At 31.6% G+C, this 20,145-nt stretch overlaps 2 protein-coding genes across 2 annotated transcripts; both read left to right on the top strand.

Moving 5' to 3' along the window:
- Positions 1-5,494: 5,494 nt before the first annotated feature.
- Positions 5,495-6,616, top strand: LOC134262569 (ligand-gated ion channel 4-like). The gene has a single exon (XM_062744960.1). The coding sequence runs from the start codon at positions 5,495-5,497 to the stop codon at positions 6,614-6,616; it is 1,122 nt and encodes a 373-aa protein (XP_062600944.1).
- A 5,257-nt stretch (positions 6,617-11,873) lies between these two features.
- LOC134262575 (uncharacterized) lies at positions 11,874-17,343 on the top strand. The gene is made up of 6 exons (XM_062744966.1): positions 11,874-12,013; positions 12,141-12,196; positions 13,584-13,730; positions 14,149-14,272; positions 14,603-14,631; positions 15,301-17,343. The coding sequence occupies exons 1-6, from the start codon at positions 11,913-11,915 to the stop codon at positions 15,690-15,692; spliced, it is 849 nt and encodes a 282-aa protein (XP_062600950.1). The 5' UTR covers positions 11,874-11,912; the 3' UTR covers positions 15,693-17,343.
- The last annotated feature ends 2,802 nt before the right edge of the window (positions 17,344-20,145 follow it).

The following is a 20,145-nucleotide window of genomic DNA, read 5'->3' as shown; positions in this document are numbered from 1 at the left end:
TAACGATAAGTTGTCTGTTGTCAACGTATCTTTCAGTGCCTTTCATTTAATAGGCTTTAGTGACATTGAAGGTAAATTTATAATTAATGGATGTTTCAAAATATCTTGGATAGATCCAAGAATCGCCATAAATTGGGCTTCCTCAAATGTCTCTTCCCATACGAAATTATACCATGTATTTTAAAGATTCAGAGGTTTGGACTCCTGAAATTCGTCAGTTGAATCATTATAATAGGCCAGATTTCGAAATTATGATCGAAGAAGCAGTAGCATTTATAGAGAGGGTTCGGCTTTGATGATGAAAATGGATATTTTTACATCTGAATGCAAAGCATATGTTCCCCCTTTTTCATTTGATTTGCAGAATTGTTCCATTGACGTAGTGGTGTGGGGTTTCTTAAATGAAGAAATTGCCTTACAAGCACCTAAAAACGAAGTCAATATGAACTTGTATGAAGAAGGCAACATTTGGTTGATAACAGACACTAGAATCATCGTTGACAGTGTTGTTGGTCTTGGTAAGAACGAAACCTCTGCAATTCCACGGACAAGGATTGAGTTTCTCCTAGTACGTAGCCAATCTTATTTTGTATGTTTTATGATAATCCTTCTGATGCTGATGCAGTTCCTTCAACTGTTTGTTTTATGGATGTCATGGGATTGTGGGGAAAGACCCAGTTTCTCTATTACAGTTTTTCTAGCAAATAGCTGTATATCTCACTCTAGTCGTTGAAAACATCCCAAGATCAATAGGTACTGAATTCGCATATTTTGGAATAAAGGTCACAATGGACCTTTGCATAGCAGTTTTCATCCAAATATGCGTAATCCAACTCCATCGTATCTACAGTAAAAGTAGTCACCCAGATCTTAACGTTTGTAGAGTTTGTAATACCTTTAGCATCTGTGGGGCCTTTGAAGCTACTAAAAACTCTGAGGATATTTACCCAAGTCCAGATAGGGATATTGATATTCAACAATACACTTTTTGGATAGATCGCGGACAGAAAATGGACAAATTTTTTTTTTTTTGATGTCATTTCTGTTAACATTCATGTCTGGTTTGTTTACCCTCCAGGTGTTTGTTGAAGCAAGAGCATCAAAAAATTTCCTTTAAAGTCGGCTCCCAAAAACACGCTGCTTTATGAGTACATGTATATTAAATGAGCTTTAGAATTAATTTCTATATATTTGTTTAATGTAATGCAATCTGTTGGAATTCGACTACTGCTCTGAGAGGGCCATTTTTTCTATGAATTAAGTATGGAAAATCGCAGATACTCTATGGCTTCAAAATTTAATTTTCCTACATATATCCTGAACATCAAACATCCTGGAAACGGGTGTTTTCCAGCAAGGAAAATCGATTTTATTTAATTAAATTTAAAAATAGTTTTAGATAACGTTTAAAGCTAACTGAGATCAAAGAGTATTTTATCAAATTTTTGTTCTGGAATGGACCTTGTAAAAGATACCGAATTTCAATTTTTTTGTTTTAATTTTGATTTATTCAATTGTTTTATATTTACTAAAATTGGTTCTTAAAATTATTCAGGGACATTCATGACAGTGAGATAATGCAAACAGTAGTCTCATGGTTATATAAATGATATTATTTAATCCCAGACATGTAATTACTGTGGATCTTCATTTATCCAAACTATTCATGTATTATTGTTTTTTAGCATTCAAAATGCTTCGTTAATACAAACAGATTTCATGGAATACAAAGAGACGGATTTACTCGACTGTACATCATAAAAATCAAAACATAATGAATGAAAATTTCATTTTGAAAACGTTTGAAATCGTAATTTTTAATTCAAAATAAAAAGAATAAAATATTATATAAATATTGCATGTAGTTGAATGTAACATTAAAAATTTTCACCCCAAGAAAACTATTGTCAACCAAGGCGCAACCGAGGTTGACAATGGTTTTCGAGGGGTGAAAATTTTAAATGTTACACTCAACTACATGCAATATTTATCATATTATACTGAATTTTTATACGAATACATATAACAGTGAACCGTGTGCGCATAAATTCTGCGCAGTCGCTATTTTTTGGAATACTACCCGTCCTCAAGCAATGTTGACTGTTGCTACGCAGCAAAGCGTGGCTTCATTATCCAGCGGGTAATAGTGCTTTTTAACAAATGTTTCTCGACGAATCAGATTCAAGTAATTTACATGAAAGTATAATATATATACTTATTCCCTGATTTCAGGAAATACATGTATCCTTTATTTGTAAAACTCTGTTCAAATTTGGCAGTGAATACTTATTTCCTGATTTCGGCTTTATCAGTGTGAAAGCATTGAATTTTTAATGGTATATTTAACATATTCAGCATAAAGTAAAAATTACTATGCCGTATATATTTTCATTTTTCTTTAAATGTTGACTATTGAAAAAAAAGTGGGGGGGGGGGGTATTATTATATTTTGGTTTCATTTATTGCTCTTAAAATTAGATTTTTATCTAATTTTTGGAAGCACAAATTGAGATCACATATCAATATTGTTAGTTGTGTCATACCCATAGCTCTAATAATCTATCTAGAAGAATATGGAGATACCGAACAGTATTCAATATCAAAGTCCATAAAACAATTTAAAATAGGAGCAGAGCAAACACGGATCTCTGAAACATCAGAGGTGGAATCAGGTGCCATGGAGGAGTGAGCATCCCCTGCTGACCGGTCTCACCCCCGTGTGCTCCTTCTCATAATCGGGAAATAACGGAAAAAATCTGTCGTCAATTTAGTGTATAAATAATAGACTGACAATCAGTATAAAAAACGTTAGTCAGCATCTGACTGCATGATAAATTGTATTTGCTGACAAGGACATTGTACCTCCAGAACAAAGGTAAGAAATCATTATCTCTATTCATACAGGCAACCTAAGAATACAGCATTGTTTTTCAAAGCTTATTCTGTCTTTGGATTTGAAGGTATGTTCAAAATATTAAACTCGAACTCAAAGAAAGGAGTCTTAGCATGATGCCAGATTACGCTGGCAAAAATAGCCACTTATCGTCAACTTCCCTTATTTTGTAGCAGTATAATCTTATTTTCTGCATATGGGGTTTACGTTTCTCAGCAAATTCAATGCGCAAGAGTATGGCCTACGAACGGACAATTTCTAAAACGAAACAAGATACTGACAATTAAGCTGATTAAGCAAAGATATCAATAATTCCGTTTTAAATCATCATTTTGCAAGTTTTAGGTCGATACAATGACTTAATCAGTAAACACAAGACTGAAGTTGTACATTTAAAATTGTTGGGCCATTACTTAAACATTGGATTGTCTTCTGTTTTTTCCCGTTTATGAAAAGTGGCACGCGTTTAATAGTATTGGTATTGTCAATTATACTATGTGTTGACCACCATAGGAGGTATCCGTAGAGGCTTTATCTAATGAAATCTCAATATTGTCAAAATATAACTACACATTTCAGAGAATATTCTTTGTTTCTGGCAATTTTCCATACAATGTGCATATTGGGACAATTTAGTTAATTTTAAACATAGGTATCTGACTTTTTCCGCCAGGAACATGTTCAAAGACAATAGACTATTCGTGAGCAGAAATCAGTGTGGATTTTTGTGGAAATTAGATAGAAAAAAAATCATTTACTTATTCTTGGTCGCGCACACACATCGAGTATCGTCCTGACCAGTTTCAAAATATACCATTAATCTCCGTGTACTAGATTTTAAGTTTACAATATATTTCAATAAAATAATTATATATTTTCAAATCCCCGAACCCCGAGGGAATCCGGGTTAGAATAGGTCCTCAGTACCCCTTTGTTTGTCGTTAAAGGCGACTAAATGGGGCGGTCCTTCGGATTAGACCGTATAAACTGAGGCCCCGTGTCACAGCAGGTGTGGCACGATAAAGATCCCTCCCTGCTCAAAGGCCGTAAGTGCCGAGCATAGGCCTAAATTTGCAGCCCTTCACCGGCAATGGTGACGTCTCAATATCAGTGAAATATTCTGGACAGGGACGTTAAACAGTATACAATCAATCAATCAAATCCCCGAATTTCACACCCATATTACGAAACAGGAAAAAACTATTAACTTAATCAAACAGATCAAGCTGACAATCCAAATATAGATATCGATTATATAAACAAAGTTTGCTTATCAAGTCTCAAAAGTTTCATTTCACTCACCAAATCTATCCATTGCAGTTAGATGGTTTTTATACCCCTCGCTTCAGAAGTGGCAGGGTTTTAAGTAATCGGACAGTCTGTCCCTCTGTCCGCTACGTTTTGGGTTACCAATGTTTATCTGCAACTACTTTTATACCAAATGATGCTTTCCAGATTCTTTATTACATTGTGTCACATAATGTCAATTTGCACTTCCTATTTTACTTCTTGATCTGAAACATATTTCGGGTCTTCAAGAGATGGATTTTTCAATTATAATCTTAGGGGAGGCGGGGATGGGGATTATATAAATAAATACATTTATTTTTTATTTCATTTAAAATTTGAAAGAACGTATTCTAACGAAAATGTGCATTAGATGTAGCATTCTTTTTAGCACGGTAGAAAAGTACATTAAGGTCAGACGACACGTTCCTCAAAAATATATATTTTTCCTAATAATTTGCCATTGAAGTAATGGTACTTAAGCAAGTTTCCTCACAAAAAATAGGGTACCTTACCAGGCATTTGGCCATGATACCATAGGGATATATTTATGGGTAATGTTCTAAATGACTTATAATATAATTTTTTGTGTATTATATTTAAAAACATTTTTTAAAAAACAATGTAGAAATCAGAAGAGAATAACAACTATGAATTATTTTTCATATATATAATACCAAGAGATACCAAGAGATACAAAACATATATTTGAGGAACGTGTCATCTGACCTTAAAAGGATTCAAAGTATTGTGCAATGCTTTGTATTATAAATCTTGAAATTATAATGATATTAAATAACTAAAACGTGGACCTTTTACCCTTTGATGACTTTTAAAAGTGAATGACAAACTCTCTTAAAAACCTGTCCAACGATGTGTATCAAACCTTGAAGAGTTTTGTGGTAATGTTACATGTATCAAGAACATTAGGGCAATTTATTATTTTTAAATTGGAGAATTGTATGAAAAGGTCTAGAAAAGGTAAGCATTTTATATCCATACACATCCCGATGAAAAGAAGTATGTAAAAAAGGGAATTGGTGATTTGTCGAAAAATTAGTGTCTTGATTTTAAAGCAAATGGGAAATAATATTAGTTTTGAAAAGAACTTTCAAAATCTATTTCAATGTTTATAACTTTTTAATAAATATTCATTAATTTATATAAAATATTTAGGACAATAATACGAATTACCAACCGTGTTTTGATTTTTTTTTCTATTAACAACTTTATCTGACATGTAAACATACAATATATTCGGTTCTTTTTTCAGCTAATAAAATGTGTTATCAACTCTTGCTATCTATTGTCGTGATGGCATTGTGTGATGTTACATTTTCATCGAGATACGAACTTCGGAAAGATCTCCTTAATAATTACGAAAAAGGCTTACTTCCTAATGACACCGCTACAGTTGTGACAGTTAACTTCAATGCATTTCGCTTAATAGAATTTGACGATAAAAATGGAAAGTTTACTATAAGCGGGTATCTTGAGGTGCATTGGATAGATTTACGGATCGCCGAAAACTGGAACCTCTCTTCACATCAGTCACCAGATATTCTATCGATGTACTTCAAAGAATCGGAAGTCTGGACACCAAATGTTCTCCAGATTAATCCGTACAGCAGATCTGATTCCGAAAAACTGAAAGATGAATCCATCATGTTTTTCCCGACAGGATCAGCATTAATGTTGAAGGGGGACATCTTCTCCTCAGAATGCAAAGCAGATTTCACCTATTTTCCACATGACACACAAAATTGCTCGATTTACCTTGTTGTATGGGGATACTATATGGAGGAAGTTATCCTAAATCCTTACCACAACAAGGTTAATATGGATAATTATGAGAAAAACAACCTTTGGGATATGGGAGACACAAGAATAAGTATAAATATCCTTAACGAAAAGAAGGATTCATCGAAAATCCGAGTACTTAAAATTGAGTTTGAAATCAACCGCCGTTCAACATATTATGTACTATTTTTAATTATGCCAATTGTCCTAATGGAAATTCTCCAGGTTTTTGTTTTCATGTTACCATGGGATTGTGGTGAAAGAGCGAGTTATTCTATCACTGTTCTTCTATCAATAGCTGTATATTTGACAATCATCACCGAACAAATTCCAAAATCGTCCGAACCCAACATCTCTGTCGTAGCCAAGAAACTTTTCACAGATCTTTGCATTGGGTGTGTTGTTCAAATATTTGTTATCATCAGTCTGCATATATACAATTTTAGTCAACTGAAACATCAAGCAATTACACAAACATGTTGTCGGGATATATTGATCTGGGCACAGAAGAAAGATTGGATAGCTATTGGACATCGCTTGGATATAATATTTGTTGTCATAACGTTTGCTGCAATATTTGCTACCAATGCTTACCTGTTGTCAAACATAGTAATAATGAAAAACCTTTCCTTGTAGGAAACAAAACACAAACCCTGAAGTGGAAATAAAGTAGCTGTATAAATTTATCAGACTTTGAAAGCTTTTGAAATTCCAGAAATGTTACAAAATTTAATTTTGAACAATTTACTTTTATACAAGTTAAACTCTAATTTCATTGCTATTTTGTTAACAGGTAATAAATCAAAATATTTAAAAAAAAAACAAATTTCAGCATGATATTCATTAAAACAAGGTTGACTGATCAAGACAAATAAACTATGCTTTTTATGTGTGGGCCGCAAGTGTTAATGTGTGTTATGCCGAAATGATTGATACAACCAAATATTTACTTTTTTAAAAATATTTTTCCTACATGGATGAACCTTATTATTGAAGAGAAAATATGTTCCATTCTGTATGAATAAGGAGGGGATCAGAGGTCATAACATGACTGATTCACATGGCGGGAAGATTTTTTTTCTGTCACTGAAACTGCTTTCGAAAAGTTGTTCTAACTTTGTGGCAACGAAAAAGATAAAATAATTCAAAAATTTGAATTCTTTTTAATCACCAGATGTCCATTAATTCTTTTTTCGGTGTGAAGAATGTTTTAAATAACATTATTAGTCTAAAATCGCGCTTACCTTTTTTAAACCCGAAATTCCTTTGAAAGCATGTTAACGGAAACAGATGATACCATCGCTTTTGATATACCATATATGAAGAACTAGTATAATATTAAGATCATTCTCAGAAGCGATCATTGTTCTTTTTTTCTGTACAGAGATTTCCTATACTGGATTCTGAACATCAGTGTAAATAAATATTCAAATGTTGAAGCGATTAGAATTTTCAAGACCAATCAATTTCTACCTAGGCTTTAAATCCTCACAGGATTTGATCACATAACCAACCAAATTCATTTACTTTCTTAAATACATGTACATGTTAAAATATTTTAGAATGTTCGAATTGACTATGTTCGCTTAACGTGAGGTATAGGAAAACTCAGCTAATCGGGGTGGGGAGTGGTTGGGAATAATACCTCTTATTGTTTTTATTCATTCAAATGGTTTTTATCAACATCAAACAGAAAAATTAAATTTTTGTAAAGCATTGAAATAGACAGATTTCCGCTCCTTGGACGTAGAAAAATTTCGATTTATTTAGAGTTTCTGTTCATTTTCTTTGCTGAGCTTGCACATACTGAAATAAAACTCAGTATACAGATTTGTTAAAAAAAAATCTAGGCCCTGATTTTGGTACGATCGAGTCATTTTTGCTAGAGAAACTACTTTTGAACTTAAAAAAAATTAAAATATTTGCGGGGATAGGGGATGTGTTCTAGAGGCATATCTTGTTAGAGACGTACGTCTCTAAAAAAAATGCATCAAACCGCATTATTGTAGGTCTCAAACTCCTCTCAAACACTCCTAAAGCAGCTCATATTATCGGTTTTTCGATTGACCGTGGAAATTAAATATGATCTATTATCAATAAATCATTAATAACGACAAGGTATAGTAGGATGTGTCCTCTCAAAAGACTTCATTTTTATAATCTACTTAAACTTTAACCATAAATAGCTTTCAGAGGCTTCACCCTTAGGGGAATCTCAAGGTGCCCCGGACCCAGCTCGCCTCACTCTTCTTTAAAACCTCTATCAACCCTTGGCTGTTTAAGGTAACCTTATTTAACTTATAAAATGTTTCAAATGTTAACAAGCCCATAGTAATGCTCGACGACATCTCACCCTAGGTATAAAAAAAAACGTAAAAAAAATACTATGCAACATTTTTGATGCATAATGTGCTCTATATTGAAGATCCGTAGTCGCTATTTTGTAAAAATTCACCCAACAGAAAATGCTGGAAATTTAATAAAAAACGACTTCTAGATGGGCAGTAGCAATACGTCGTCGATATATCTAAACGTCGAGTTGAAGACAATAACAAGTGTTTTCTTTTCACGTATAAAATTTTGAAAAAAATCTGCATTCATAATGTACAATTGGAAAATAATTTACAGTGTAGAAATGACCAATTACAGGGTTAGTGAATTTACGAGTTCCATTTTTATTGAAAAAGCAGCTGGTATTTATGATGACAAAAAGTCTGAACCTTAATTTAACGTTGGGAATGATTGTATTTTTAAGTTTAAATATTGTTGGTACAGGTAAAATTTTGTGATTTACATTTTCAAAAGGTTCTTTTAATTTTTTTAAGTTTCAATCAAAGGACCAGTCTCCACGTCCCACAGTAGGAATCGATCCTGTTACCTAAGAACAACATATATAACTCATTTCTAGGTGTGTCAGAACAAACGCTGAACATTACCTCTTTTCCACGCCGGTGACCGAGGCATAAATATGTGCATACAAAATGTATTTAAAGAACAAAAATAATCTCTTGTTTTCCGTTATCAAAAATACATACAAATACAGTGTACAGTTATTTTATCTTGTGGTATTTAATCGACAGGTTTTTGCTACTATTCGTTCATTCTACTTTCAACATTTTTTCAAACATTCCACAAAAGCGTTATAGCGTTTGAGTACACACTCCGGGTAGGAAGGACTTGTTTTTCTGATGTCGCAGATTCTCTTGGTGATGGTGTAAATATCGTAGCAGAGACATCTGCAAAAGTTATCTTTATATTCTGTGTGACAACCATAGGCAAGCGATACCTAGACAAACATCAGAGCAATGCGGTAAAACATCGTAAATTCCTGAAAAAAATATAACAAATGAAAAAGGTGAAGATAACAAACAGTGGTTGATTTTAATTTTTTTTTAATTGCATGATAAATAACTACATATAATAAGAAATCTATCTGTAAGTGCATGGATACAAGGCAAAATCAAAGCATGTGTAAGACTGGATGAAACTACAATGACATTTTTGAAGAAAGATGTTTATAGAAACGAGTCTATGTCACTTAAGGTCATAGGTCGGTGAGAAAAGTATAAAACGCCCATTAAAGGCCTTGAGGATCAGCTTGGTCCTGGACCGCTCGAACGCCAAGTTGTCAATGTTATTTATACTTGCCAAAATTACCAATATCCTTATTAATGATTGTTAATAGAGTATTAAACTGATCATATAGCAAATTCAGTAGGTGTTATATCAGGGACTTCGTTTTAAAATCTCGAAAAAGTCGTTGATCAATAGAAACTTCATCGTTTAACGGGCAAACAAGATAGATAAATGTCTATGAAATTATTAGAATCTAAAACAAATCGATGACATCGTTTGTCCAAAATAAGTATACATGTAAGTGATAAAAGCATTTTGCTACATCATTTTTAACATAAAAAATCGTCTGTGAAGACACAACCCACTGTTGCAAAAAGACGTCATAGTTGTTAACATATGCATGTATAGGCAATTTTCTATCACAGTGAATGTCATAAAGTATAGGTTAATATTCCAAAAAGGGCCAATCAATCAGTGTTCAGGTAGCATAAAAGAAAGTTTTAAAGATATTGAGACTTAAGTCTAGAATCGGCAAGAATAAAATTCCTTATGACAATGCTCTAGCAAATTAATCCCACATAGATAGATTTTTTTTTAAATAAGAAAGGTCCATTTTCACCCTGCCCTCCTAACTCTACATTCATGTATTCCTGTGACTTCTAATAATTAACTAAAAGTTACATTAGTAACCTTAAAATATTATTTGATGAATAAAACGATTAAAATCATATGTGTCAGTCAAAAAAGTTAAAAATATTTTCCTAAGCTGCATGTAAACATTTATAACTAAAAGTTTTTATTTAGAGAACTATAAAAGTTTTATATTTTATGGCTATTATAGAAAAATGGGAGGTTCGTATAATTATTATTATTCCAGATAATAAAAGAATTTTTAAAAAATAAAAGTTCATTTATATAAATGTAGATTTCTATTTTGTACGAAAAGAGAATTCTATAATTATAAGAATGAAATAAAAACATTTGTAAATTAAAATAATAAAAACATAATACAAATATATATATTACATCAATTAATCAATTGACATAAAACAAAAAAATATATATATAAAATGATCTGAATGGTCACATTATTCATTAAAAGATATCTGTTAAGTAAATACAGAAATTGTTAATAGTTAGAATGGAAGCAATTTACCTGAATATCTGCACAATATATTTTGGTAACAAGAAGCGTGTAATTAAAATGAGACGTCAGCACGATACTTTATATACCATGTTAATTTTATCATGTTTGAAGAGTATTTACATATAAATAATATCCGGGAGAATACTGTTACATCAATTGTTTAGAGTACAACAGTCAAAAATACAGAAGGTAATTTGGCAACCGTACAAATTTCTCAAAAAAAAAAATCCGTATGAAACATAATTGTTTTAATTCATATCTAATGCGCAGTTATGATTTGTATGAGGATGTTTGCTGGTTTGATCTGTATAATATTATGTTTTTACTTTTCAAGTAGTATATAGTGATCACATCATTGCACTTCCATCTGCAATCTTGCGTGTACTCGTCTCCAGCTTGCGATTAACTTGAGATCAAATGAAAACATATTTTTAAAATTAAAAGAAAACTTTTTTAATTGACAGTTCATGCATTTTTAAAAAGGAAATTCTAAACTTATTTTGAATCTATATGAATCAAAGCTAAAAATAACTTTTGTAATTTCAACACTGCAAGGTTTTTTTGTAGGTGATTTTCTTCTCACAATTTTTCAAACAAAGTCCAAAATCACTGACGCAGATTTTATGAACTTTGCAACCGGGTGAAGAAGTTTATGAAAAAAATAATGTTTGAAATGACCGGGTAAATAAATTTGCATTTGGTAACATTAACAGTGTTTGTATCATAATATTTCTCTTGCCTTTTTTCATGTTCATAACAGATTACGTTTGACGCTCACAGGTTTACGTTACATATATATACAGTACTAGATCATGTGCACGAATGTACTTAAGTCACAAGTTGACATAATGCATGCTGATAAAATCTAAAGAAAAATAACTTCCACTTTAAGATAATATTGACACATTTCAAGTATTTAGCTTTTATTTTTTTATTAATATGGAAAAGGTTTTTCTGTTCATGCTTTTCTAACTTTGTTTCATTATGTCAACTTGAATAGTAATAATAATGGCATTAAAAGCAATAAAATAAGTCAGGACTGAAAAATGAAAAATGCCTTAGAAAATAACTTATGAAATGTAAAATCGATATGGTAAAAATATACTTAATTTCCTTATCTGATAATGCGTCGGAAGGAAATGAATTTTCGGTATTGTACATCATGCAATTGCAGATAGAACTTGAAAATAATTCTATCTTTAAATCACAATGAATCTCTTTCAGCATTATTATGTGTTTGTCGTAATTTTTTATTTCGCCAACGGAATAATTCAGCTCAAAGATGGACCCGGCGTTTGCAAAAATAATGAGTAAGTGTGCATTACAAAATTCAATAATAAATTGATTTAAAGACAGTTTAACTTTTTAACACTATAGTTACACATTGCATAATTTTTTTTTTACATATATATAATTTTTATTTAATTTAAACCATAGTGAAACAAACCTAAAATGTTGTACAAATTATCGACAAAAGGATGATTTCTGCGAACGTAAGTATTTTTTTTTTTTGGGAGGGGGGTATTAAAACTAAAAATAAACTTTTCTTTTTAATATCTCTGGGCGTTTACTTTTGAAAAGAACCTCGATACATGAATTCAAAAATATAAAAAAAAAAAAAAAAAAAAGAAATACATATATTCTTCATAAAAAAGTATTTTACTTGAAAAAGACAGAAATGATAATTTAACGACCAAGCTCTATGATAAACGTGATGACTTTAACTTTTCTATCGTCAACTTTCCTTACTTATGCAGCAATACACCTTCATCACCTGCATGCAGAGTTTATATAATCTCAGTTGATTCGATACTCAAGAGCATGCTCTACGTATGAACAATTTCTTAAACGAGGTAATTTATTGACAAACAAGTTGAGAAAACAAGAATTTCATCAGTCTCGGTTAGAGTCATCATTTCGTAAGTTCTATGGTCGATACAATTTATCATCGAGTCAAATGCCGACTGACGTTTTTCACAGCTATTTTTAGACCATTATTTATACACTGAATTGACGACGGCCTTTTCCGATTAAGACAAGGAGCACACGGCGGGTGTGACCGGTCAGCAGGGGATGCTCACTCCTCCATGGCGCCTGATCCCACCTCCAATGTTTTGGAGGCCCGTGTTTTCTCTGCTCCTATTTTGTATTGTTTTATGGACTTTGATCTTGAATACTGCTCGATATCTCCCTATGTTTCCTTTTATTTACATTTTCCATCTATGAAAGCATAACAAATATACTTAATGTTTGAAATTAGTTGCCCTATATCCTTTTATTTTATCCACGTTAGCGCACGTTTCTCCATGCATGTTTCTATGTGTGGGTATACACGAAAATGGTATTCAAATCAATTTTACAGTTGGCTTACTAGAAAAACACAGCAAATGTAGATATCAAAGCATACAGAAGTTTTTTTTCTTACACTTCATCGGTGTGTTTGCAATTGATAAAAAGTGTTAAGTCAGAATAAGGTATGAAGTAAAATATTTTTTACTAAAACCTGCTTAATTTTCTTAATTAAGTTCAATTTCAGCTAAATTCATTTCTTATTGTTTGCATAATAAACATATATATTTGTTCTTTTTACAACAATTTATTTTCATTCTTTTATTGTAACAAAGTGTGATATCATTTGAATCACGGATGCAGAGCTTTCACTATATGTATATAATAATTTAAAACCGTTAGTTTTTAATTTTTTCATTGTTAGATATTCAAGCAATATGTTAGAAAAAGTTTACTAAAATAATTTGAATCCCATAAGAATATTTAAACGTATTCGTTGATATGACATTATTACTGAATATATTTTTTAAACAAATGAAGGACATAGTGTAAAAAAATTTTAAAAATTTTTCATTGGTCATGTTGTTCAAGCCTGTGAAGTAGGCACGTATGGAGACAGCTGTACGGGAGGACCCTGTGTCTATGGATACTATGGGTTTGGTTGTCAGAGTAAATGTAACTGTACGTCCGACCAGTACTGTGACAGGAAGATAGGATGTTTTCATAATGCTACAAAAGGTAGGAACTGTTTGTGGTTGAAACGAAACTAATCTCGTTTTCAGAGATTTATATTAATTCATTTTGTATTCGGAATGCTTACATTAAACACCACAATGTCGATTGTTATCTTTCCTGACCTGTTAGAGGAGTTTGTGAATTTATTTCTTTAGATACTAAGAACTATCAATCAAATGATTTATATCTGTCACATGTAGCTGTTGATGATTGACAGTTTTGAATTCAAATATGAATATGGAACACAAATAAAATAATTGAGACATACCAGTGCCTGATGTATTAAAAAGAATTCTTTTGAGTTTTTGTTGAAAATTTGATGTTGAGAAGTACAGAGAGAGAATAAAATCATTTAATGCTTTTTTTGTTAGAAGTTTCTTTAAACTTAAGATTATAATGTTATATTTGAATTTTTAATCAGACCTAGAGGGCGCAGTATTGGAGGACAAATCAAACAATAGTATTGTCCTTACTGTTACAATAACGGTGGCAGTTCTCAGTTTGATTTCCATAATAGTCGCTAGTGTCTTCATTTATGATAAAAAGTAAGTTATTTTGATGCTATTGTGTGTATGGATATTTTATAAAAATATCTAAATTTGATTTATTTTTCTTTGCTTCTTCGGAGGCAAAATCTAAATTTCATAAAGAGGTAACCTGATGAATGAAACGTTTAAAAAAAAATAAATAAATAAGCGAATGAATCCTCTAGCTTTATGCATCATTTCATGTCCATCGATGTGTTGCTATTTCCAGATAAATCAAATGACAATTCTTTAAAACATAAATTCATCTTTGTGTTATGATAATTTTTATTCTTGAAAAGTTGGAAACCGATGATCTTTCTATTAATAAGGATAAATCTTGCTTTATAGATTAAAGTTCATACGCCAGTATTTGACAAGTAAGTACATGTATGAGAACATAAAATGATTTAAAATTATGATATAAATAAAACAGATATGTCGGTAATAACATTAACAATAATAATATTATTCTTTAATTTTCTAAAAATATAAATAAATATTAATATTAAATATAAAATATTCTAATGCAATTGTTTTGTAAAACACTCTGTGATTGGCTAATGCACTGATGTTTGAAGCAGTAAAACGAGCATTAACGAGCGTGAAAGCTTTTTCATTGTGACGTCATAATAGAGCGACGCAAAAATATAATGCTCCGTGACGTACTTCATGTAACAAAATTCATCAAAATAAGACGTAAACAACAAACAAAATGCATGGATTGCATTAGAATGGGAATAACTGATCTTCTAATTTGGTATTTGCGACCGTTAATGCTGATTTAACGTTTTACCGGCTCCGCTTACGCGTTGCCTGTAAAACTCAGTTTGTGACCGTTAAATCAGCATTAACGGTCGCAAATACCAAATTAGAAGATAGTTATTCCCTAATTCATGATCATTGATTGCGTTTACAATTTTTATAAAAATTAAATACCGGTACTTATTATACTTTAAAAAAAAATTATTTGTGAATTTTCCTTTTCAAGATAAAGATAATTCTATAATTTTGTTTAGTAAGTAAATTAAAATCAATCTTTTATGAAGGACGGGGGGCAACCCGGCCTGAAAACGCAGATTCAGTGAGAGCACAGGAGAATTACTCTCAGTGGACAAGGGGCTCAAACAATTACAACATGCTTAGCAACAGAAGATTCAATTTAGATTTCAAAGTGAACGCAATGGACGAGGTAGACATCTACGATCATGTTGACGAAGTAATATCCAGCCGCAATAGTACATCTCAGGAGGAGTACGACACCACAGTTCTCAGCAAGAACTATGTAATGGCTGAAATTCATGGCAATAAGGAAAATATTCATGATAAAAGGAACAATGTTAATGATGACACAGGTGGTATATTAAGAGAATGCTATTCACTTGCTTTAAATCCGGACAATTTATCAGAATCTGCAATGGAGAATGTAAAATGTTCTTGAAATGCAAACAGGAAGACTTTAAAAAGAAAATCATGATCATTTTATCTTGGTGCAAATTTAAGTGTTTCATTTTTTGTTGCCATTTAAATGCTTCCTTAACCACAGCTGTTATAAAATCTCACGTCTTTGTGTTAGGAAATTAAACTATCTAAACCCCCCTCCCGTGATGCATATAGCTAAAGAGTTGTGTACAAAAAATTACCAGTCTATCTTTGTATCTTTTTTCACAAAATCCCAGATCCATCAATCCCACCTGCTGTTAATATAGAGCGAACGGACGAGTCGCACATGTATGTTATGATGGTTCCCTCTTTCTTTAAAAAAAATTAGAAGAACGCTGAAATAAATCCATAGAAACATTTTTTAAAGATTAGAGTCACATTATTTAATAATAATATTTAAAACAAATTAAATGTTTAAATATTCTATTTAACGCTCTTTGCAAAGAAAATTATGTTTCATCTTCTTTAAATTTGATCGTTATGCTGATTTAAAAAATCTGTTATGAAATATATGGAAATAACAAATGAAATATTTGGAAAATTAATAACAAACTGTATTTGGGCTCTGAATTCCATGCAAACAATACAAATCAGGAGAAGAGCAGGTGAAACCAGGTGCAATGGAGGAGTGAGCATCCTCTACAGACCGGTCATTTCCGGCATGTGCTTCTTCTCATGATCAGAAAAATCCACCAGCTATTCAGTATTTAAGGATATCCGATCCTCAGCCAGGAAGGATAACTCCAAAAATTTATATTTAATTTGAAATGCATCAAAGCGAAGCTTGGAAATGATTTTTTTTTCAAGCAACAATTTTCATTTTATTCATCTTTAAAAGATTCAAGGTCTTATGAAGTTTTAGAAAAGTTCTTATAAAAATTGACATTTGTACCCTATAAAAGGAAAAAAAAATCAATACAGCTTTAGAGAAATAAGATTTTTTTAATTTACTCTTAGATGCCAATGCTTATTGGAATGATGTGAAATCAGAAGTGAAGTGATTTGTGGTGTCTTGCAATGATAGCAAAAGCCTTTTACACTATGTATTATAGAATACACGACGGAAACAGAAGACATAAAATACCAAATTAGTATAAAAATCATGACAATTTCTTTGAATGCCTGGATACCTATCGTTTTTTAACCTAAAATATATTTGTTGATGAATTTGCAATTAGAAAATGCATTGCTGATATTCCAATTCACTGCAAAATAAATGGAATTTTGACTATTTTCCCTATATAAAATGATTAAATTTAATTTTTGAATTTAAAGAAATACTGTGGATAAATTTACATATCTTTGTGGATCAGAGATGCTTTTTTGAGTAGTTTAGATTACTTAACTGCTAATTTTATAAACCTGAGGATCAGACTACCTTGAAGCAGTATGAAAAATGTCCGTTAACCTTGGTATTTGACATTATGATACACTGTTTTTGCTGACAAGGTCACCATACATCTTACGAAATGATGAATTTGATCTAGATTTTTGATACTCTTTTTTATAAACGTATTTGTCAATAAATCACCTTGTCTTTGAAATCGTTTATATGAAAGCATGCTCTTGTTTATCGATTCAACTGAGAGATATCAAGAAGGTAGCAAAAACTAAAAAAAATAATCGATAGTGGATGTGATCGAACGATAGCCGAGCCTTAATTTTTTCGTTTATATCACAAGTATTAATTTACTTATATATCCACATTTTTTTCCTGTAATGATAGGAGACAATTCTAGCTATTCGCATTTTGCTACACTCCTTGTACATGGTATTTTAAGAAAAAAAACTGAGTGAACATGGTATTCATTGAAATTAACGAATGATTAAATATATATTTTATTTATTGCATAAATTTATATAACAATGAAATGGCTGGGCTGAAAAACAAAATATATAGTAAATAACAAAACTAGTATATAAATATTGCATGTAGTTGAGTGAAATTTTCCTAGCACTCAACTACATACAAAATTTATCATATATTACTAGTATACTGAATGTATGCAAATACATATTACAATGAACTTTGCGCACATAAATTCTGCGCAATCAACAGTTTTTGGAATATCACCCGTCGTAAAGCGATGTTGAATGTTGCTACATTGGTGGGTGTGGCTTCATTATTCACCGGGTAACAGTGTTTTTTAACAAATGTTTCTCAACGAATCAGATTCAACCAGTTTACATGAAAGTAAAATATTCAAAACATGCTGACTAGTCACATGACACAATTCTTAATAATAACAAAATAAGCCCAGTCAATAAAATAAATATTAAGAACTCTGGATGAACTTCGAAATTTAGGTGCTCTCTGTTTAATCTTTTCTCTGCATTGTGGTAATGGCATTAAAAAGGCTAGGGGGACAACAAATTAACCACTAGATTTAACTTAATTTTTACATAGGATAACTTAATCCGTTAACTATCATTTGCCAAAGAAAAATTTCATATATTTTGTTTTAAAATTTGATCATTTTTGTATAGGTTTCTATCGAGCTCTTCTCTTCATTTAAAGGAGGTCAAAATAGTCTGAAAATAGCAACACACCTCGGCCCCTTTAATGGAAAAAAGTCATGATTAAAGGGTGAAAAAATCACTCAGAAAATAAAAGCTTATTGGACTATATACATATGTATTTATGTATGTAAGTAGGCATTTATATTGATATGTGTATTTTTTGTCAGACTGATTATATTTTCTGTCATAAGTTTAATTTATTAGCTGTCTTGCTTTACAGTATTCATTGCAGGTTTGTGAGTATTTTATGGTTTTCTATATTGACAAAATTAAAATACCTAAATAATAATTAAATTGTTTACAAAATGTGTAAATTAATATATCTTTCAAATTAGTTAAGAAATGAAGCTTATTTCAAAAAGTCAAAAATGTCAGTCTGTAATTTGCTTTAATATATTTGAATTTATTGTTTTTCATTTTATACTGAAATTAAACATACAAAAAACAATGATATTTATATAATGTACTGAAACGGAAAGCTGTTTTCCTATATTTCTATTATAGCGAAAGTTATCGCCCTTGTCGTTATTAATTACTTATTGTATACATCGAAAATAAATACTTAATTAGTGTTGAATTTGGATTAAAGTGATCAATAATAATCTTTGTATGTTACCTTAGTTGGATTATTAAAGGTTTGTTAATTGGAAGCTTGATTAGTATTTTAATTAGTTTGTAAATATATAATCACTAAGTATTATAGATGGTACTTAGGATATATAGGGTTTTTACTGCCAATTTTTCAAGAGACGTTAGAGAGGTAAAACTCGACAAATCTTGTTAGTACATGAAAGTGTGCGGACTTCCCTGCTTCTATTGTGATAAGTAATAAGTGTGCGGTCATCCCTGCTCATTGCTTGACAGAGTGTGTGGTCATCCCTGCTCTGTAATTGGCATCTAATAGTAACAAGTGTGAGGACATCCCTGCTTGTTGCTGCGCAAGATCAGGTGTGTGGACATTCCTGCCTGCATCTTGTGGTAGAGCATTGATGTGCGGACATCCCTGCCAGTGTCTCTAGGCTAGAACCGTATAAGTGTCAAGTGCGCGGTCATCCCTGCTTGTCACTGCGCAAGGGCAAGTGTGCGGTCATCCCTGCTTGTCTGTTGTGGAAGTGAGCTGGTGTGTGGACTTCCCTGCCAGTGTCACTTGTTCGCTACCAGTAAAGACCTTATATACGCAGTACCAAGTGATTAAGACTGCGCATTGTACATATTTGCAGCATCTCAAGGCTATCCGTTTTTATCACAGGTACGAGCCTGCGGGGGTTCACAGGCAGTGACCTCCCTTGCACGTTACAGTACAGTAGCTTATTACGTAGAAAATGATCACAGATGTTTGCATCTCTGCTATTATGTATAGGATTTTTACAATTTTGTGTTTTTTAAAATTTTGAATTATGTATGTTGTTAAAATACTCTCTTTATGCAATGTATTGTATGATACTGTATCTATATAAATAAATGAAAAAAAAGCTAATTTCAACTTATATAACCTGGGGCAGTTTTCGCTTTATAAACCGCGAGGCGGTTTATAAAAAACTTAAACTGCCCCAAATTTTGTGATATCGTGTAATATAAGTTGAAATTAGCTTCATTGTTTATAATTTGATTTCAGTGCACACAATGGGATAATTTTCCCACCAGAATAAACTTCACATTGATTTAATATTAAAAGTAACGTCAAGAAGATTAATACATTTTTTGACGTAACTCATTGTGACGTAGGCAAGTTATGTTATACAAAATGGATAAAATCTTTTATTCAATCAAATGACTTGTTAAAAGTTAAATTAAATTATTTCCAAATATTCATTTTCTTTATCGTTGCACACAGGACTTTTTCCGGTTTCTTTGATTTTCGACCGAGTATAAACAGCTTCATAGTCTGCATTTGAATCTCCTTCTCTTTCACGAACAGGAACCGCATAAAA

This window comes from Saccostrea cucullata, unplaced genomic scaffold (assembly GCF_032062105.1).
Source record: "Saccostrea cucullata isolate Sc308-1 unplaced genomic scaffold, CSIRO_AGI_Scuc_v1 ctg2199, whole genome shotgun sequence".
Taxonomy (NCBI): domain Eukaryota; kingdom Metazoa; phylum Mollusca; class Bivalvia; order Ostreida; family Ostreidae; genus Saccostrea; species Saccostrea cuccullata.
Note: the sequence above shows the minus strand (reverse complement) of the source record. Positions and strands in the feature narration are given on the sequence as shown.

What these genes read in the sequence shown, in the direction of transcription:
- LOC134262569 (XM_062744960.1), top strand. Translation starts at nt 5,495, where the DNA reads ATGGCATTGTGTGATGTTACATTTTCATCGAGATACGAACTTCGGAAA.
- LOC134262575 (XM_062744966.1), top strand. Translation starts at nt 11,913, where the DNA reads ATGAATCTCTTTCAGCATTATTATGTGTTTGTCGTAATTTTTTATTTC. An exon ending in GGCGTTTGCAAAAATAATGA is followed by an intron (nt 12,014 to 12,140) that starts GTAAGTGTGCAT and finishes TTTAAACCATAG; the next exon opens with TGAAACAAACCTAAAATGTT. An exon ending in TTTTCATAATGCTACAAAAG is followed by an intron (nt 13,731 to 14,148) that starts GTAGGAACTGTT and finishes ATTTTTAATCAG; the next exon opens with ACCTAGAGGGCGCAGTATTG.